This window comes from Pollachius pollachius (genome assembly GCF_949987615.1).
Source record: "Pollachius pollachius genome assembly, chromosome: 5".
Taxonomy (NCBI): domain Eukaryota; kingdom Metazoa; phylum Chordata; class Actinopteri; order Gadiformes; family Gadidae; genus Pollachius; species Pollachius pollachius.
Window position 1 is genome coordinate 27,001,227 of NC_136938.1, and position 15,333 is coordinate 27,016,559.

A 15,333-nucleotide genomic window follows, 5' to 3' on the forward strand; every position below is an offset into this window, starting at 1 on the left:
CCAAGCAAGGCAACAGCCAGCCCATCTGGAGCAGTTAGGGTGAGGTGTCTCAGGGAAACCTCAACAATCAGCTAGAAGGAGCCGGGGATCAAACTAGCAACCTTCCGGTTACCAGCCATCCGCTCTACCTCCTGAGCCACATGCCGCCCCGTATATAGCATCTATAGGCTCCTGCAGACTCACAGACACAACCTGATTGGAACCAATCGTTCACATACTCTTATTCATTGGCCTCCGTACAGTGTATTAACACACAAAGGTTCACACATGCACAAACACACTCATACAGACTCTACTATGTCCGTCAATCTTCTTCTGTGTTTTCAGACCAAATCGTTCTCTTCACCGTCAGTAAGTCACTAAAACCATCACTAATTCTATGCACTCTGTGATCTTTAATAAACAAAACGTTAAATACATTTGAACTGTCCAAGAAAACCCTTATCCTAGCATCCCCGCTAGGGGCCTAGCTTACATTAGCTTGCAACTAACGCTGAAGATCCACACCTTCCTTTCGTCGTTCTTCTTGTAGTGAATAGAATTGTAAACAAGCTACTGCAAGTTAGAAGTAGATCAAACAATTAAGTTGTTCTACAAAATATGAGGGACCTTTGGGCGTTCAACGCACATACACACACACACACACACAGGCACACACACACGCAGATGACTACGACTGATGAGTTGCCACAGAGTAATGCATCCTCTTTAGCTCATGGGAGAGAAGTGATTGAGTGAATGAGTGAGTTTTCTGAGTGCTTAAGTGCCCGAGGCCTTAGTGTGTGTTTGTGTGGGAATGTTTAAGTGAGTGTGTATCTCTGTGTGCACGCCTCCTATAAAGCAAGCACTAGTGTTGTTAATGTGCAGGATCTGTTCCTATGTGGTGACTGTCTGTCTGAGACTGTAAAGGAGCTAGGAGCTGTAGAAGGGAGAGACTCCCTCCCTCCCCCCGGGTGAGTTTCCTCTCATGGTGTCCAGAAGGAGATTATTTCCCCTCTCCCGTTTCCGTCTGTCTCCTGTCTGTCTCTACTGTCCTCGGGGCCTTTTGCTGCTCTTTCAAACTCTGTGATTTTCTCCTCCTCCTCTTCCGCCACCACGAATATAAAGGAAGAAAACGTGGCACAGCATTCCTTGTATGTGGCACACACATACATACACACACAGACACACAAATATATATATATATATATATATATATATATACATAAATATATATACACACACAGCCACATTCATAAGGACACTCACTCACGCACACAGACAGACACACACACAGGTATTGGATGCTACGTGTTCGGTTCTGGAGAGTGGAAAGCTCCCAGCACTGAGTCCTTTGCAGTCTGTTTGTCTGACCCTCCTGAGGAGGTTGTGTGTCCTCTTGGACTGCCCGTTAATAACTCGATATGGATGTCTCCACTGTGCGTAGGTCTCGAGAAACACCCGTCTTCATCTCTGTAATAGCCAGGCCCCAGTATATAAAACCACCTCTGTTGATGAGTGCTCTGCATCACTCTGTATACTATACCTTCTTACAAAGATTCTTTATGGATGTTTTATATTCCCCTCCATTTCATCATCTCTCTCCCTGTCCCTAGAACTATGTCGGTCTATCTCTGCCTCTCTCTCTCTCTCTCTCCATCTCTCTCTCTCCTGATGCATACAAGCACACCTATTAGACACACCACAGATAGACACACACAGACACACACACACACACAACCCGAACCCGTCTGAGAGTGTGTAGCAGCTGGCTCCCAGCTGAAGTGTAGCACTCTGGGAATGTTCACACCCCTCTCCTCCGCTGAAGGAGAGCGGCAGACAGTAGGAAGTGGAGATCTGGGATTAACCAACATTCTGCGAGGAAGCTGGGAGAGGCGGGGAGCTGAAGCCTCGTGAAACATCACACTGACAAGATCACTTGACACTGTGATGGCACTGTGTGTCCCCCCCCCCCTTCTCCATCTGTCTCTCTGTCTCTCCTTGTTTCTCTATCTCTCTCCACTGTCTCATTGTCTCTCTGTCTGGTTATTGGTAAGACCAGGAAGAATGAAATCCACAAGTTGGTCTGTGTTAGGTAGGGGTAAAAAGTGATCTAGTCTGGTTACACTGAGATGGAGAAAGTTAAAGGACGGGGGGAACCTGGATGGTTGTATGTATGTAATAATAATAATAATGGATTGAATTTATATAGCGCTTTTCTAGACACTCAAAGATGCTTTACAGTGAAGGGGGGACCTCACTAACCACCACCAGTGTGTAGCACCCACCCACGTATGGTGTTTTGGGTTTGGTTTATGGAGTTTTCGGTGCCATGACGCCCCGATTTTCCCATCTGGGATTGATACAGTGGGGGGCATGTGGCTCAGGAGGAAGAACGGTTGACTGGTAACCGGAAGGTTGCTAGTTCAATCCTAGCTGAGTGTAGAGGCGTCCCTGAGCGAGACACTTCACCCTGACTGCTTCCGACGAGCTGGCTGTCGCCTTGTGTGGTTGACCATGCCGTCGATGTGTGAATGTGTGCATGAATGAATGGCAGTATTTAGCTTTTTTTTTTTGCACTTTGGGTGGCCACTGGTTAGAAAAGCGCTATGAAAATGCAACCCATTCACCATTTACCATAAAGTCTGTCTCATCTCATCGTTCAACCTTTTGACCTTTGTCCCTTCCCTCACCAAGATGGCCGCTCGCTGCTGCTGGCGCCGTGCCTAGCGGACACGCCGGCGGCGGAGGTCCTGCAGCGCGCCGTGCTGGAGTCGCGGGTGCGGGAGGTGGAGGCCGAGAACCGGCAGATCCGCCTGCGGCTCAGCCAATCGCTGGGCACCGCCGCCCAGCCCCAGGAGGGTAACTACGGCAACCAACAGTGGGGGGCGTCTGCGGACACGGGGCCGGAGGACGTGGAGAACACGGCGGAGGAGAAGAACAACCACACCGAGTGCCCGCGCGCGCCCAGCGTGCAGAAGTGCGAGGTAGGCGGCGCACGGGCGCCAGAGCCCGCCGGACCCTCGCTCAACTGGTTCAGAATGACCTCAAAGGTCGGATCAGCGATGCTAGGCCGAAACATAGACGATCACGTTCCTCTGACCTTTCCTCGCGATCCGCTAGCTGCCCGCCCCGTGAGCAGGCCGTCAAAAAATCGCGTCCCTCTAGGCAGCCTGTGCTCCGAGATCGCGCACAAAAACAAACTACAAGCCACTACCAACCACTCAAAGCCAAAATAAATAGCATTTCAACCAATCACCGACAAGGGGGGGGATGTTGTGGGGTTTTGCGCTATGTTTATGATGGTTTTTACTGGATGCACGAAACACGGAAGGGAGGGGCGAGCGGGCTCCGTTTGTCTGGGACGTCGCTTCATCAGAAGTGACGTCACCCAAAATCACTTAAACAACCTTTAATTTTCTACTTTTTAAAATGAACCTCTGAATATGCATCTCTCCAAAGAGAGATGTTGTTAAAGGGGTGATATTAGGCCACCAGGTGTGGGTGTGATTAGCCATAACAAACCATTTGAAATTCGGCCTTTTCCTGTGATTTAGTGACATCACAAATGGGCGTGTCCCCCTAGACCAGGGGTCGGCAACTAAGTTTGGCCCTGGGACAATTTTTTTTTCCAGCCAGTAGGTGGCGGGCCAGAACATTATCAAAGGCTAGTTCAAGGAGTTGATTAATGAAAGTGCATCTGGAACTGCGACGCAGGCCCGTCAGCCGGCTTAGTCATATGCCTACCAAGCACAAGATGACTCTTAAAAGACGTACATATAAACAAGTGTATGCCCTAATCACGTAAATGTCATGCCTGATCACGTTGGTTAGAGGTGTTGCTGCACTGTCCACAGAGACAACGCAGCGATATCATCATGAGCAGTTCTAACTGGAGAGAAAGTGAAATCCGCGAGCTGCTGATCATGTGAGAGAAGGTGATGCAGTCGTATTAAACAAAGACGTTGAAAGATGGTGCGATCTACGAGAGAGACGCAGAGGAACTGTCCTTACGAGGCTTTTGTCGGAATTAAAAACCCTAACCCGTCCCTAACCCAAAAGTGGTCAGCAAAATAAAGAATATGTTGGCGTTTTTGCACTTGTAAATAGTTAATCGTGTTTGTAGCCTACACTCAGACGTGAACTCATTCTTGCATGCGGGTGTCTTCATTAATAAAAAAATAAAAACATTCGGGAATATGCAAATTATCCTAAAGAGGTCTAGACTCCGTGCGCAGCCCCGCCTTCTCCAGTGAACCAAGAAAGCTCGCGCCATGACGAACCGGGGATTTTACCCCCTCGGTTTTACACAGGAAACTTGAGAAAAGACGGTGAAATCGCCAGGCGTGCCAAGCCTCGACCAAACTGGCTTGGCAGTGTAGAAAGGCCTTATGCTGGAGAGAGGGCAGTAGTGTGCACCTAAAAAAGCAGCCAACCACTCTTCAAACACTTCACAGAACACAACACAACACACACACACACACCATGGCAGGTGCTGATTGACTGCGCGCACACACACGCACATATACACACACCATGGCGGGTGCTGACTGACTGCGCACACACACAAACCTCCGTTCCTAGCCTACTCACCGTTAGAAGAGCTGTAGGCGAAGTAGCCTCATCAGAGACTCTACTTGCGTTAAACAGCAAAGTCTCAGAGCTTGGCGTCTTAAATCTATTGTGGACTTTTGTCAACAGCTCCTGCCTTTCTCTACGTGCAGCATCACACAAAAATCCATAATGTCGGGTCGCCATGGTTGTTGTTTATAGGCCTATAAAGGGGGGTTCCATTTAATTTAATATTGCATAGTTTCCAATAACTCCCGCTCAGCCCCTCGCAGCTTACGCGTGACGAGTGTGTCTCTAACCTTCCCGGAGTAGTAGCAGGATTTGGTACAATTAAATTCAAAAACGGTTGTGAAAGAAATAAAAGTTCACTGTATCCGGCCCTATACATTTAAGCTAACAGATATAGATATTCGATATTCAAAAAAAAAAAAAAAAATAATAATAATAATAATCATATAACTTCAGAATAATCTGGCCAGTTATGGCCCACGGGCTGCCAGTTGCTGACCCCTGCTCTAGATGTATGTATATCTGGATCGATAGCAATATTTGCTACGGTCCACTGGGTAGGCCGGTGGACTGATCAATCCAGCATACTTCTAGGCCGGACACGCCCACTTGTGATGTCACTAAGGTCAATTTTCAAATGGCTGAGATATATATATAAAAACATTTATTTTTTAATATGGACACTATTTTCATAGATACTCTATTAAAGCCAGATATTAATGCCGGATGAGATCAGCTGTTATCCAAATGATCTGAATACAGCATTGTTGTCAGATGATGATATGATATATCTGATATTCATGCATTCACCCTCTCTCTCTCTCTCTAGCTGATCCATGTAGCGTGTGTGTGTGCCGGTCACAACGCCAGCAGAGATGTGGTAACTCTGGTCAAGTCTATTCTCTTCCATAGGTGAGTAGAGAGAAATCCTAACCATTTGAACATGTTTTGGGAATTTGTTTTGTATGAAACTAATCTGGTAGATGACTAATCTGGTAGATGATTCAGCTCGATTTTATATTTATATTATTACGAGTTATTATGTATCAAAGTATCTAACTTATTAGAAAATAATGATTATATACAGTATGTGTCTGCATTTCTGTGAATGTCCATCTTCCTAATCTCTCTCTCTCTCTCTCTCTCTCTCTCTCTCTCTCTCTCTCTCCAGGAGGAACCCGCTTCACTTCCACTTCATCACAGACACAGTCGCCCATCGGATCCTCAGCACCCTGTTTCAGTCCTGGATGGTTCCTTCGGTGCAAGTTAGCTTCTATGACGCAGATGAACTCAAGGTGAGGGACTTATTCACGCGAATGCTAACTCTGGTGATGCGTCTGTGTTCAGTCATACCTTATTGATGCACACACTCCTTTTTCAACTCGGTATAATGAGTGTGCTCAGTGGAAACAATGGCAGGTATACAAAGTCAAAGTGAGCCAAAGTCAAACACTGTGATCTAAGTATCAAAGTAAGATATCTTAGGTGAATGAGGCCTTTGAGTTCTGAGGTAACAGAAACAAGACCCGCTATCAGAAAGGAATCAATCCTCACCAATGCAATGTTTTCACTGTTAGAGCAAGAGTGTCAAGAGCTTGGATGTGCTTGTGTGTGTGTGTGTGTGTGTGTGTGTGTGTGTGTGTCTGATTGTGTGTGTGCTGTTGTGTGTGTGTGGGTGGATGGGTGTGTATGATTTTGTGTTTGTGTGCCAATGTGTTTGTGTTGTATGTGTCTGATTATGTGTGTGATTGTGCCGTTGTGTGTGTGTTTGTGTGGGATTGTGTGTGTGTGTATGTGTGTGTTCCTGTCAGTGCCAGATTTCATAGCAAAAGCCAGGCACAGCCTCTGGCATTGTTTCAAGAGCTCTTTTCCCCCTACTGATCGACCTGTGCCTCCTCTCTCCTCCTCTCCTGCCCGTTCTTCTTTTCTGGCCTCCCCCTCTCTGCTATCAACATGTCTGGCTCAGGCTGTGTCACATCATCACATTCCCATCCCTCATGTTCTCAACGTGAACAAAAGCCTTCTATTATACTGCTCATCTGGGCCTACACTCGCTGGAAGGGAGGAAGAAAAAGAAAGGACCGCATATTCCATTAACTCAGTTTGAATACAAGAAAACTGAGAAAAAATATAAATAAATCCTAGCGTCTAAGCCGATTATGTTTGCAGAATACACATTTATGCAGATCCGGTTACACTGAATCAACCAAATTAATTAACTGCTGCTATTTGTCCATTTTATAAAAGGGAAAAGAGATTCAATGCGTGCCAAAAGTTGATGCCATTATGATTTCCTCCCCCCGTGCAGTAAGTACTGCACAGAGCCTGAACAACGATCCTGACGTCTTCATAGCAGCCATCTTTGATGATCTTGACTCCCGTCTGCCTTTCTTTTGAAGAGGCTTTCCTACTCCCCGGCACCAACAGTTTAACTCACGTGAACTGCGCACACAAACACACAACCATACTGCAGATCTTACCTGATTGATCTCCTCCGTCTTCCTCCCCTTGCAGTCGGAGGTGTCGTGGATCCCTAACAAGCACTACTCTGGCATCTACGGCCTGATGAAGCTGACCCTCACCAAAGCCCTGCCCTCCAACCTGTCCAAGGTCATCGTCCTGGACACAGACATCACCTTCGCCACAGACATCGCCGAGCTCTGGGGAATCTTCCAGAAGTTCACCGGTATGAACCCAGCGCTTTCACTTTGCCACAGTAATATACTGGTATAAGGGGGTGTAATCCCTACATTGTGTATTGTAGTGTCATGAGACACAGTGGTTGAAAAACAAACCGTACCATTACTTTGGTTGCTACTCATAAAATTAAAACAAAGTAGAAGTGATTCTTCAAGAGTTGATCCTGTCTCGGTAAATTCTAAATCTCGAGTACATCGATATTTTGAGACTCTGATTGAATAACTGAAGGCCTTTTGGTTCTGTGTCTGTGAAGACAAACAGGTGATCGGTCTGGTGGAGAATCAGAGCGACTGGTATCTGGGAAACCTTTGGAAAAACCACAAACCCTGGCCTGCCCTCGGGCGAGGCTTCAACACCGGTAAGGAACAGCATCAGTTTCCATCAGCGTTCAGTTCATCACCATCAGCTGGGGAAAAAAAAACCTTTTAGATATGCTGCCCCCTCTGCTTGGAACACCCTCCAGAAAGACTTACCATTTCCAGAATTAAATTGATTGCTCATTGGCTCATTACTAAACAACCTAAAATGTGGAATTATTTGTTGGAATTATTATTTATTTCTTAACTATAAAATCTCAAAACAGTCTTTAAATTATGTGATAATTGTGTGTTTAATTGTACGAACCCTAAATGTATTTGTTTGCTTTAGGCTGCTCTCTTGGCCAGATCTCCCTTGGAAAAGAGATTCTAAATCTAAATGAGACTTTACCTGGTTAAAAAAAGGCTTAAGAATAAAAATCTGTGTAGAGTAACAACATCTCAGTCCGGAGAATGAGCCAGTGTTTAAACAGGACTTAGAGCTGACGGACACGGCCTTGTGTTTCTGCTCGCAGGGGTGATCCTGCTCTACCTCGAGCGCTTGCGGAGACTTAGCTGGGAGCAGATGTGGAGGCTGACGGCGGAGCGAGAGCTCATGAGCATGCTCAGTACATCTCTAGCCGACCAGGTCTGGAAGCACATCGCTCGGCTTCACCACTTTGTCCACAAGCCTGCTGATACAGAGCAGTCTGCGTTGAAGACGGTGTGTAACCCCTGGACGTTTCCCCGTGTTCACAGGACATCTTCAACGCCTTCATCAAACAGAACCCCGTCCTGGTCCACCAGCTTCCGTGCTTCTGGAACGTCCAGCTGTCGGACCACACGCGCTCCGAGCAGTGCTACACAGAGGTGTCCGACCTCAAGGTAGGACTTGTACGTCGCTTGTGGACGCCAACCAAGGTCCTTTCTCTGGGGGAACGAATAAAGAAAAGGGGCAGTCCGTTGTCTTGTTCAAACGCTCACCGGTCCACTCCTGTCCCTGGCTGAAGGTGATCCACTGGAACTCGCCGAAGAAGCTGCGCGTGAAGAACAAGCACGTGGAGTTCTTCAGGAACCTCTACCTGACCTTCCTGGAGTACGACGGCAACCTGCTGAGGCGAGAGCTGTTTGGCTGTCCCAGCCAGGCCACTCCGGAGAGCATCCGGGTAAAAGACCAGTCTCACACACGCTCACATCTCTATCCTCGATCCTCCTCTCCGTTTATTCCTGGTAGACATGTCCGAGGTTACAAATGGGTCATGTTTTATTCAATATTGTTAAAGGGTAAGTGTGCACACAAATTCACTTTTTCGGTCGGAACCGTTGACCTTTATGTGTTATTTTTGAATAAAATGCATAGAGTTGCTAAACCGGCGAAATTCTCTGTAAATTACAAAAAGTCGGATACTTCTGGTTAGAACCCCTTTTCCACATCGCTAGTTTTTCTATTGGCTGGCTCTCGCTCTAGCGAGACGTGACTTTGGACAACATTTGACACAAACTCTAACACCCTCTCCTATGAAACCCAACTGTCGGTTGTTCCTAAAACATTCACGATCCTAAGGTCGCCTTTTTGACAACTTGTCAAACCGATGACAACCCATAGGTGGGCTGTCGCCGGTGTTTAAACGGCGACTGGTGACGTTAGTTTAAACGGCGACTGGTGTCACCGCTTAAACTAACGTCTCACTCTGTCCTGGGCTTCTGCTCCTCCAGCTGCAGACGTCGCTGGAGGAGCTCGACGAAGACGACCAGTGCTACGACTTCCGGCGGGAGCGGATCACCGTGCACCGCGTGCACCTCTACTTCCTGCAGTACGAGTACACGCCCACGGAGGACGACGTGACGCTGGTGGCCCAGCTTTCCATGGACCGGTGAGTCAGGCACACACACGCGCCTTGGGGGGGGGGAAGCCTTCGGACTGTGTAGAAATAAAAGTAGCCTCTGCGGAGAGAGGCCACACCACACGACACGCATGCAAAGGTTGGAGCGCTGTAGTGAGACAGAACAGTCGGTGGTAGGGCGTGGGGTATGTCCTTGGGGGCTCAGCTGCAGATGGGGATGCCACTTCTCCCTCCGGCCATCTCAGGATGTAGTTCGTGGTATAGCTGCGATAAAGTCCCCTTCCCCAGGGCGATAAGCACAGCGCAAACTGCGAAATGGCCTCCATAGATAATAACTGAGAGCTTACAGTGTCTTAGTGTCTTGATAAAATCTTGTATCATGGAAATTTCCATTACAACCCTCATACACATACACACACACAGAGACCTTTTCATATAATATAATATGACAGGATTTGAGATTTTCAAGACTAGGAACTCAATTCCATCAGCATCAGTAAGACCATCCTCACCACCATCCTCCTCATCGGCCTCTTCCTCAACTCCTACCTTAATGTCTTCCATCAATAATGCACTAACGTGGATCTCCTCTCTCTCCCTTCCTCTCCCTCCCTCTCCCTTTCTCCTTCTCCCTCTCGCCCCTCGCTCTCGCTCTCCCCACCCCCCCTCTCCCTCTCGCTCTCCCCTCTCTCTCTCTCTCGTTCCCTTTCTTTCTCCCCCTCTCTCTCTCCCCACCCCCCCTCTCTCTCCCTCCCTCTCCCTTTCTCTTTCTCCCTCTTTCTCTGTCTCTCCCCACCCCCCCTCTTTCTCCCCCTCCCTCTCTCCCCCACCCCCCTCTCTCTCCCTCCCTCTCTATCTCTTTCTCTCTCCCCACCCCCTCTCTCCCTCCCTCCCTCCCTCTCTCTCTCTCTCCCTCTCTCTCCCCCTCTCTCTCTCTCTGTCTGTCTCTCGCCCCACCCCCCCCTCCCTCTCTCCCCCTCTCCCTCTCTCTCTCTCCCCACCACCCCTCTCCCTCCCTCCTCCCATCTCCCCCTCTCCCTCCCCCTCCCCCACCCCCGCACCCCCCCAGGCTACAGATGCTGGAGGCGATCTGCAAGCACTGGGAAGGGCCCATCAGCCTGGCGCTGTACATGTCGGACGCCGAGGCGCAGCAGTTCCTGCGCTACGCCCAGGCCTCCGAGGTCCTCAAGAACCGCAAGAACGTGGGCTACCACGTGGTGTACAAGGAGGGCCAGTTCTACCCCGTCAACCTGGTGCGGAACGTGGCCCTGAGGAACGCCAACACGCCGTACGTGTTCCTGGCCGACGTGGACTTCCTGCCCATGTACGGCCTCTACGATTACCTCAGGTAAACCCTTCGTCTCGCAGAGGGCCTCTCCCGGGGGATTCAGGAGGATGACGAGGGCAGCGGTGCATTAGGGCTCCATTAGCGTGTCGTATTCATATTTCATATAGATCGAGGCAGAGACGTATCGGTAGATCCTCCCCCTCAGTGGCGAGAGGGAGTCTCGGTGAATCATTTGCCTTGGTGCGTCCGGGTGGATGTTTTTCTACTGGTGCCGGATACTGGGGGAGCTGCGTGATTGATTGACACGTTGATAAATACTGAAGGCGTAAGAAATTGTGAAGGATAACTCAATTAGATATACGGGCACATTTAAGCCGGCTTAGAGACGACCGTGGGGAATGTGATGGAAGAATGTTGCGACAAATGTCAGCCTATCTTTCTCTCTCTTGCCCCCCAAACCTACCCCGCACACTGGACCACGTGCAACTGCATAATATAAATTTGTTTATATGTACCTCTAGCTAATTTTTTTATCTGCAATTTCAATGATGTGCAATATTATTGGCTGATTTGTTTGACATTTACTGTTCGTCCATTTTGTTGTTAGTCAACTGTACCGTCCGTTACCTGACTTTGTGAGCTGCTGGATGCCTGAGTTTCCCCCAGGGGATGAACACAGCATCTATCTCTGTAATCATGTGACTGTGCGTGTGGTTCCTCTTGGCAGGAGGGCCGTGGTGCAGCTGGACATGGCCCACACTAAGAAGGCTCTGGTGGTGCCGGCGTTCGAGACGCTCCGCTACCGCCTGTCCTTCCCCAAATCCAAAGCAGAGCTGCTCTCCATGCTGGACATGGGGACACTGTACACCTTCAGGTACCAGATAGGGGCCGCACACACTACACAGTTATACACCTTCAGGTACCAGATAGGGGCCGCACACAAAACACAGGTAAATATACACTGGAGACGGATCCATTCCGTGGTGGCGGTTTCTCAGTTTAATGTATTCTAACGTTTGAACCCTTTGGAACCTTTTAGTTAACTATGACCACCACAAATTAACCCAACAGCTAATGATAAACTGAGTACCTAACAACCATGTCTTCAGTATGAATCAGACGATCATTCCTTTCAGCTCGAGAGGCCAACATTGATAGATATTTCCGTGGGTGCCTTTAAACCTGAACCATAATCCATCCTCTCCGTTCTGGTCTTCTGCCCGACACCCTGCCCGGCCTTCAGGTATCATGTCTGGACCAAGGGGCATGCTCCAACCAACTATGCCAAATGGCGGACGGCTACCACACCCTACATGGTGGAGTGGGAGTCGGATTTCGAGCCCTACGTGGTTGTGAGGCGCGACTGCCCCGAGTACGACCAGCGCTTCGTGGGCTTCGGCTGGAACAAGGTTTCTCACATCATGGAGTTGGATGCACAGGTGATGTGTTCGGGGTGCACCGGTTGTTCAAATGTCTTTTCTTTAAAAGTCGCGTAAAATTGCAGAATCCCTAAAGTGATATATTTTGTCAGTTGACGGGACCACACTGAATTATTATTCTAAACGGATCCTTTTGAATTTCCTGTTGGCAGGAGATAAAATCGAGGGCAAACAATATCATGCCGTTTTTTTGACAGTTATTACAGGATTGGATGTGTGTTCTGATTGGAGGATTTTATACGTGATAGATACAAAGATGCCTAGATTAAAAACCCTTCTGAATAAATTGAAGGTGTAGGTATAAGAAGAAATGCCACAGCCATCTCTCACCTATTATTGAGAGGAAATCGCTGTGAGGATATCTTTCTTGATTCGAGACGATTTTAGATTTTAGACCACTCTCAGCTCCATTGCAACCAATCAGGGAATCTCTATCACATAGATACACACACTGTTATCACTTAACAGGTGCGGGGATGGGATCAGAGAGGGGAAGGGGTAGTTTTTTCTGCTCTCTCTTGCTCTCAAACCCTCAAATGCTCCCCATCACAGCTTCGATCCACGTGTAAGCCCTGCTAACAGCTGTACTCTCGCTTTCCTTCCGACCCCTGCAGGAGTACGACCTGATGGTCCTCCCCAACGCCTTCATGATCCACATGCCGCACGCGCCCAGCTTCGACATCTCCAAGTTCCGCTCCAGCCCCAACTACCGCAACTGCCTGGGCACGCTGAAGGACGAGTTCCACCAGGACCTGTCCAGGAAGTACGGCTCGGCTGCCCTCAAGTACCTGACCGCCCAGAGGAACATCTAGCATCCCAGAGACACGGCAGAGACACGGGCACACACAGAGTGGGAGAGAGAGAGAGAGAGAGACAAAGAGAGAGACTCGTTTCAGAACGTGGGTCAGACGACCGTCTTCTACAGCCGCAAACCCGTGAGGCGGGTGGGCGAGGGAGGGAACGCTCGAGCAGATGAAAGGGCTGGCACGACACAGCGGCCCGGTGCAGCTTTACAGTGCCCTCGGTTTTTGTTGTCTTGGTATTTTGGGTTTTTCTTGAGTCTGCGCAATCCGGTACGTTCGGTTCTCGAGCAGGGGGATGGGGGCGAATGACCGGGGGTTGGAGATGCCAAACTGGAGGGAGGCCACATGAGGATCACTGGCGGAGCAGAGCGTCAGGATACCGCTGACCAGACTAGCTTTAAGGCCAGGAAGAGACTGAGATGCAACCATATTGTTATGATTTGTTGTGACAATCAAGGCTTATTATTTTGGGGGTTTTCAGAAGACACATTTGAGCTACTTCGTCCGTACAGATAGACGGACATTTAGCCCGAGGACAGAAAACATTAAGTAAAGAGAAATCATTTGAAATATCCAAATGAGAGGATGAGGCAGAGGCTTGGAATTGGAGCTGGGGCTATCGTTTGAAAGCCTTACCAATTTTCCATGATATTTAATAAGATATTTAATTATATTTTCATTTTATCCTCTGTGTAAATGACCAGTGGCCAATGAATAATAAACATTGGCATAGACAATGTTTTGATTACAATGTTGATTAAGAATGACATAATTTGCTTCTCTCTATATTTTTCTGATCCCTAGAGAATATATTGTGTTCCTTATAAAAAAAAGAGCTGCATATAGATCTTCTGTGTGTTTGAAAGTTCAGCACGATGTGTGTTTGCGTGTGTGCCAGTGTGTGTGTGTGTGCGTGCGTGCGTGCGTGCGTGTGTGTGTGTGTGTGTGTGTGTGTGTGTGTGTGTGTGTGTGTGTGTGTGTGTGTGTGTGTGTGTGTGTGTGTGTGTGTGTGTGTGTGTGTGTGTGTTGGGGTATGTGTGTGTAAGTGTGCATGTGTTTGCTGATCTGGCATGACTCTAACATGCTCGACCCCCGACCCTGTTATTGTTTTCTTTGATCACATTGAGGGCGTGTATATTTGCTTGCTTCGAAACAATTGCACTACCTGCTATGTTTTAATTTGAGAGCTAAATGGTAATTAATTAACAGTTAATTACAAGCGTTCATCTTCACTGTTGTTTTATTCCTCCCACCGAAAGGAGCAAAAATAAATCCACAGATGTTATAATTAATCAATAATTACACTGCACAAATAATGACTGATTGGGACCAGTTAGCATGACCAATTTAAATTACAATTGGTGCTAATTCATGTATTATTATAATCAGAGTTACGGTATCGCTAGTGATGCTAAAAATAAATTCCTAACTTTTGATGACGGACTAATGTAAGGTATTCCTCAGTAACGTGTCTGATCCATTGGATATATGTGCCATCTACTGTACTGCAAGCCCATTCAACCTTCTCTCCTTTCCTTTAACACTTTTATCTCTCGTCATCCCCCCGTCCTCCTCTTATTAACCCTACTCCACGCTTTGGCGTCAGCCCGGACAAGCGGCTGTCCCAAATTGACGCCACACTCTTGACGTTCACCTAAGAGATCCCGTTTGTGGCGGAGGTCCGGAGTGGCTAACGAGCTCGTGCAGAACTCGGTGCGATATGTGTCGGGCTCCAGACGGTCGGTGCCCTGCATCGTCGTAGCGACGGGGGTGCCATCATGTCCTGTTGAGTCCCCACCACCTCCACCACCACCCTTACCACCGCCACACGCCTCCAACATTGACTGTGCTGATTTGCGGTAAATGCTAGTGCCTTTGCTGTATTGTGAAAACTGGATATTGATTGTACTGTTGTACTGACAGCGCCTGGAGATGGCCAGGCACTCTATTTATTATTGTTGGACTCAAATCAATCATATTTTTCTATGTAAGTGCTTTAAATGAATTCAGCCCTTTTTTTAAATCATCGCCTCTGAGAGTTTCTTGTTATTTGTTTTCCGTGCAGAACCACTGTGTAATATCATGCGTTGAGGTAGACGGGGAACCGGCTTTAGGTGGCGAGTGTTCTAGGATGAACTGGGTTCTCTGAAATGATCTACAATCTGGTTTTCAGAAATTGTATTCAATATTTTATGTAGCTATATTTTGATAACTTAAAAAACATAACATAAAAAAAGGATGAGTTTGTGAAGTTAGCTGAGGTAGAAATAAGAGCGTATTTAATTTGAAGTGATTAATAGGTATTTGAGTGACGCAAAAATAGTGGGAGCTATTTCAAATGAAAGTTATAATGTGTAATCATGGAGATCATGAAACCGTCATGTACCAATCTAATTCACATAA

The 15,333-nt window shown here is 47.7% G+C and overlaps 1 protein-coding gene across 3 annotated transcripts in view; it reads left to right on the forward strand.

The window, feature by feature from the left end:
• large2 (LARGE xylosyl- and glucuronyltransferase 2) overlaps positions 1-14,953 on the forward strand; it is a 51,328-nt gene extending 36,375 nt beyond the window's left edge. For all 3 annotated transcript variants that reach the window (XM_079736530.1, XM_079736531.1, XM_079736532.1), the window contains 13 exons: positions 2,677-2,966; positions 5,390-5,472; positions 5,732-5,855; positions 7,075-7,246; positions 7,514-7,618; positions 8,093-8,205; positions 8,316-8,441; positions 8,567-8,722; positions 9,273-9,430; positions 10,470-10,748; positions 11,416-11,562; positions 11,932-12,127; positions 12,742-14,953. In XM_079736530.1, coding sequence (XP_079592656.1) covers positions 2,677-2,966; positions 5,390-5,472; positions 5,732-5,855; positions 7,075-7,246; positions 7,514-7,618; positions 8,093-8,205; positions 8,316-8,441; positions 8,567-8,722; positions 9,273-9,430; positions 10,470-10,748; positions 11,416-11,562; positions 11,932-12,127; positions 12,742-12,939 — 2,147 coding nt within the window. In that variant the 3' untranslated portion in view covers positions 12,940-14,953. The remainder of the gene's footprint in view (positions 1-2,676; positions 2,967-5,389; positions 5,473-5,731; positions 5,856-7,074; positions 7,247-7,513; positions 7,619-8,092; positions 8,206-8,315; positions 8,442-8,566; positions 8,723-9,272; positions 9,431-10,469; positions 10,749-11,415; positions 11,563-11,931; positions 12,128-12,741) is intronic.
• Positions 14,954-15,333: the final 380 nt, after the last annotated feature.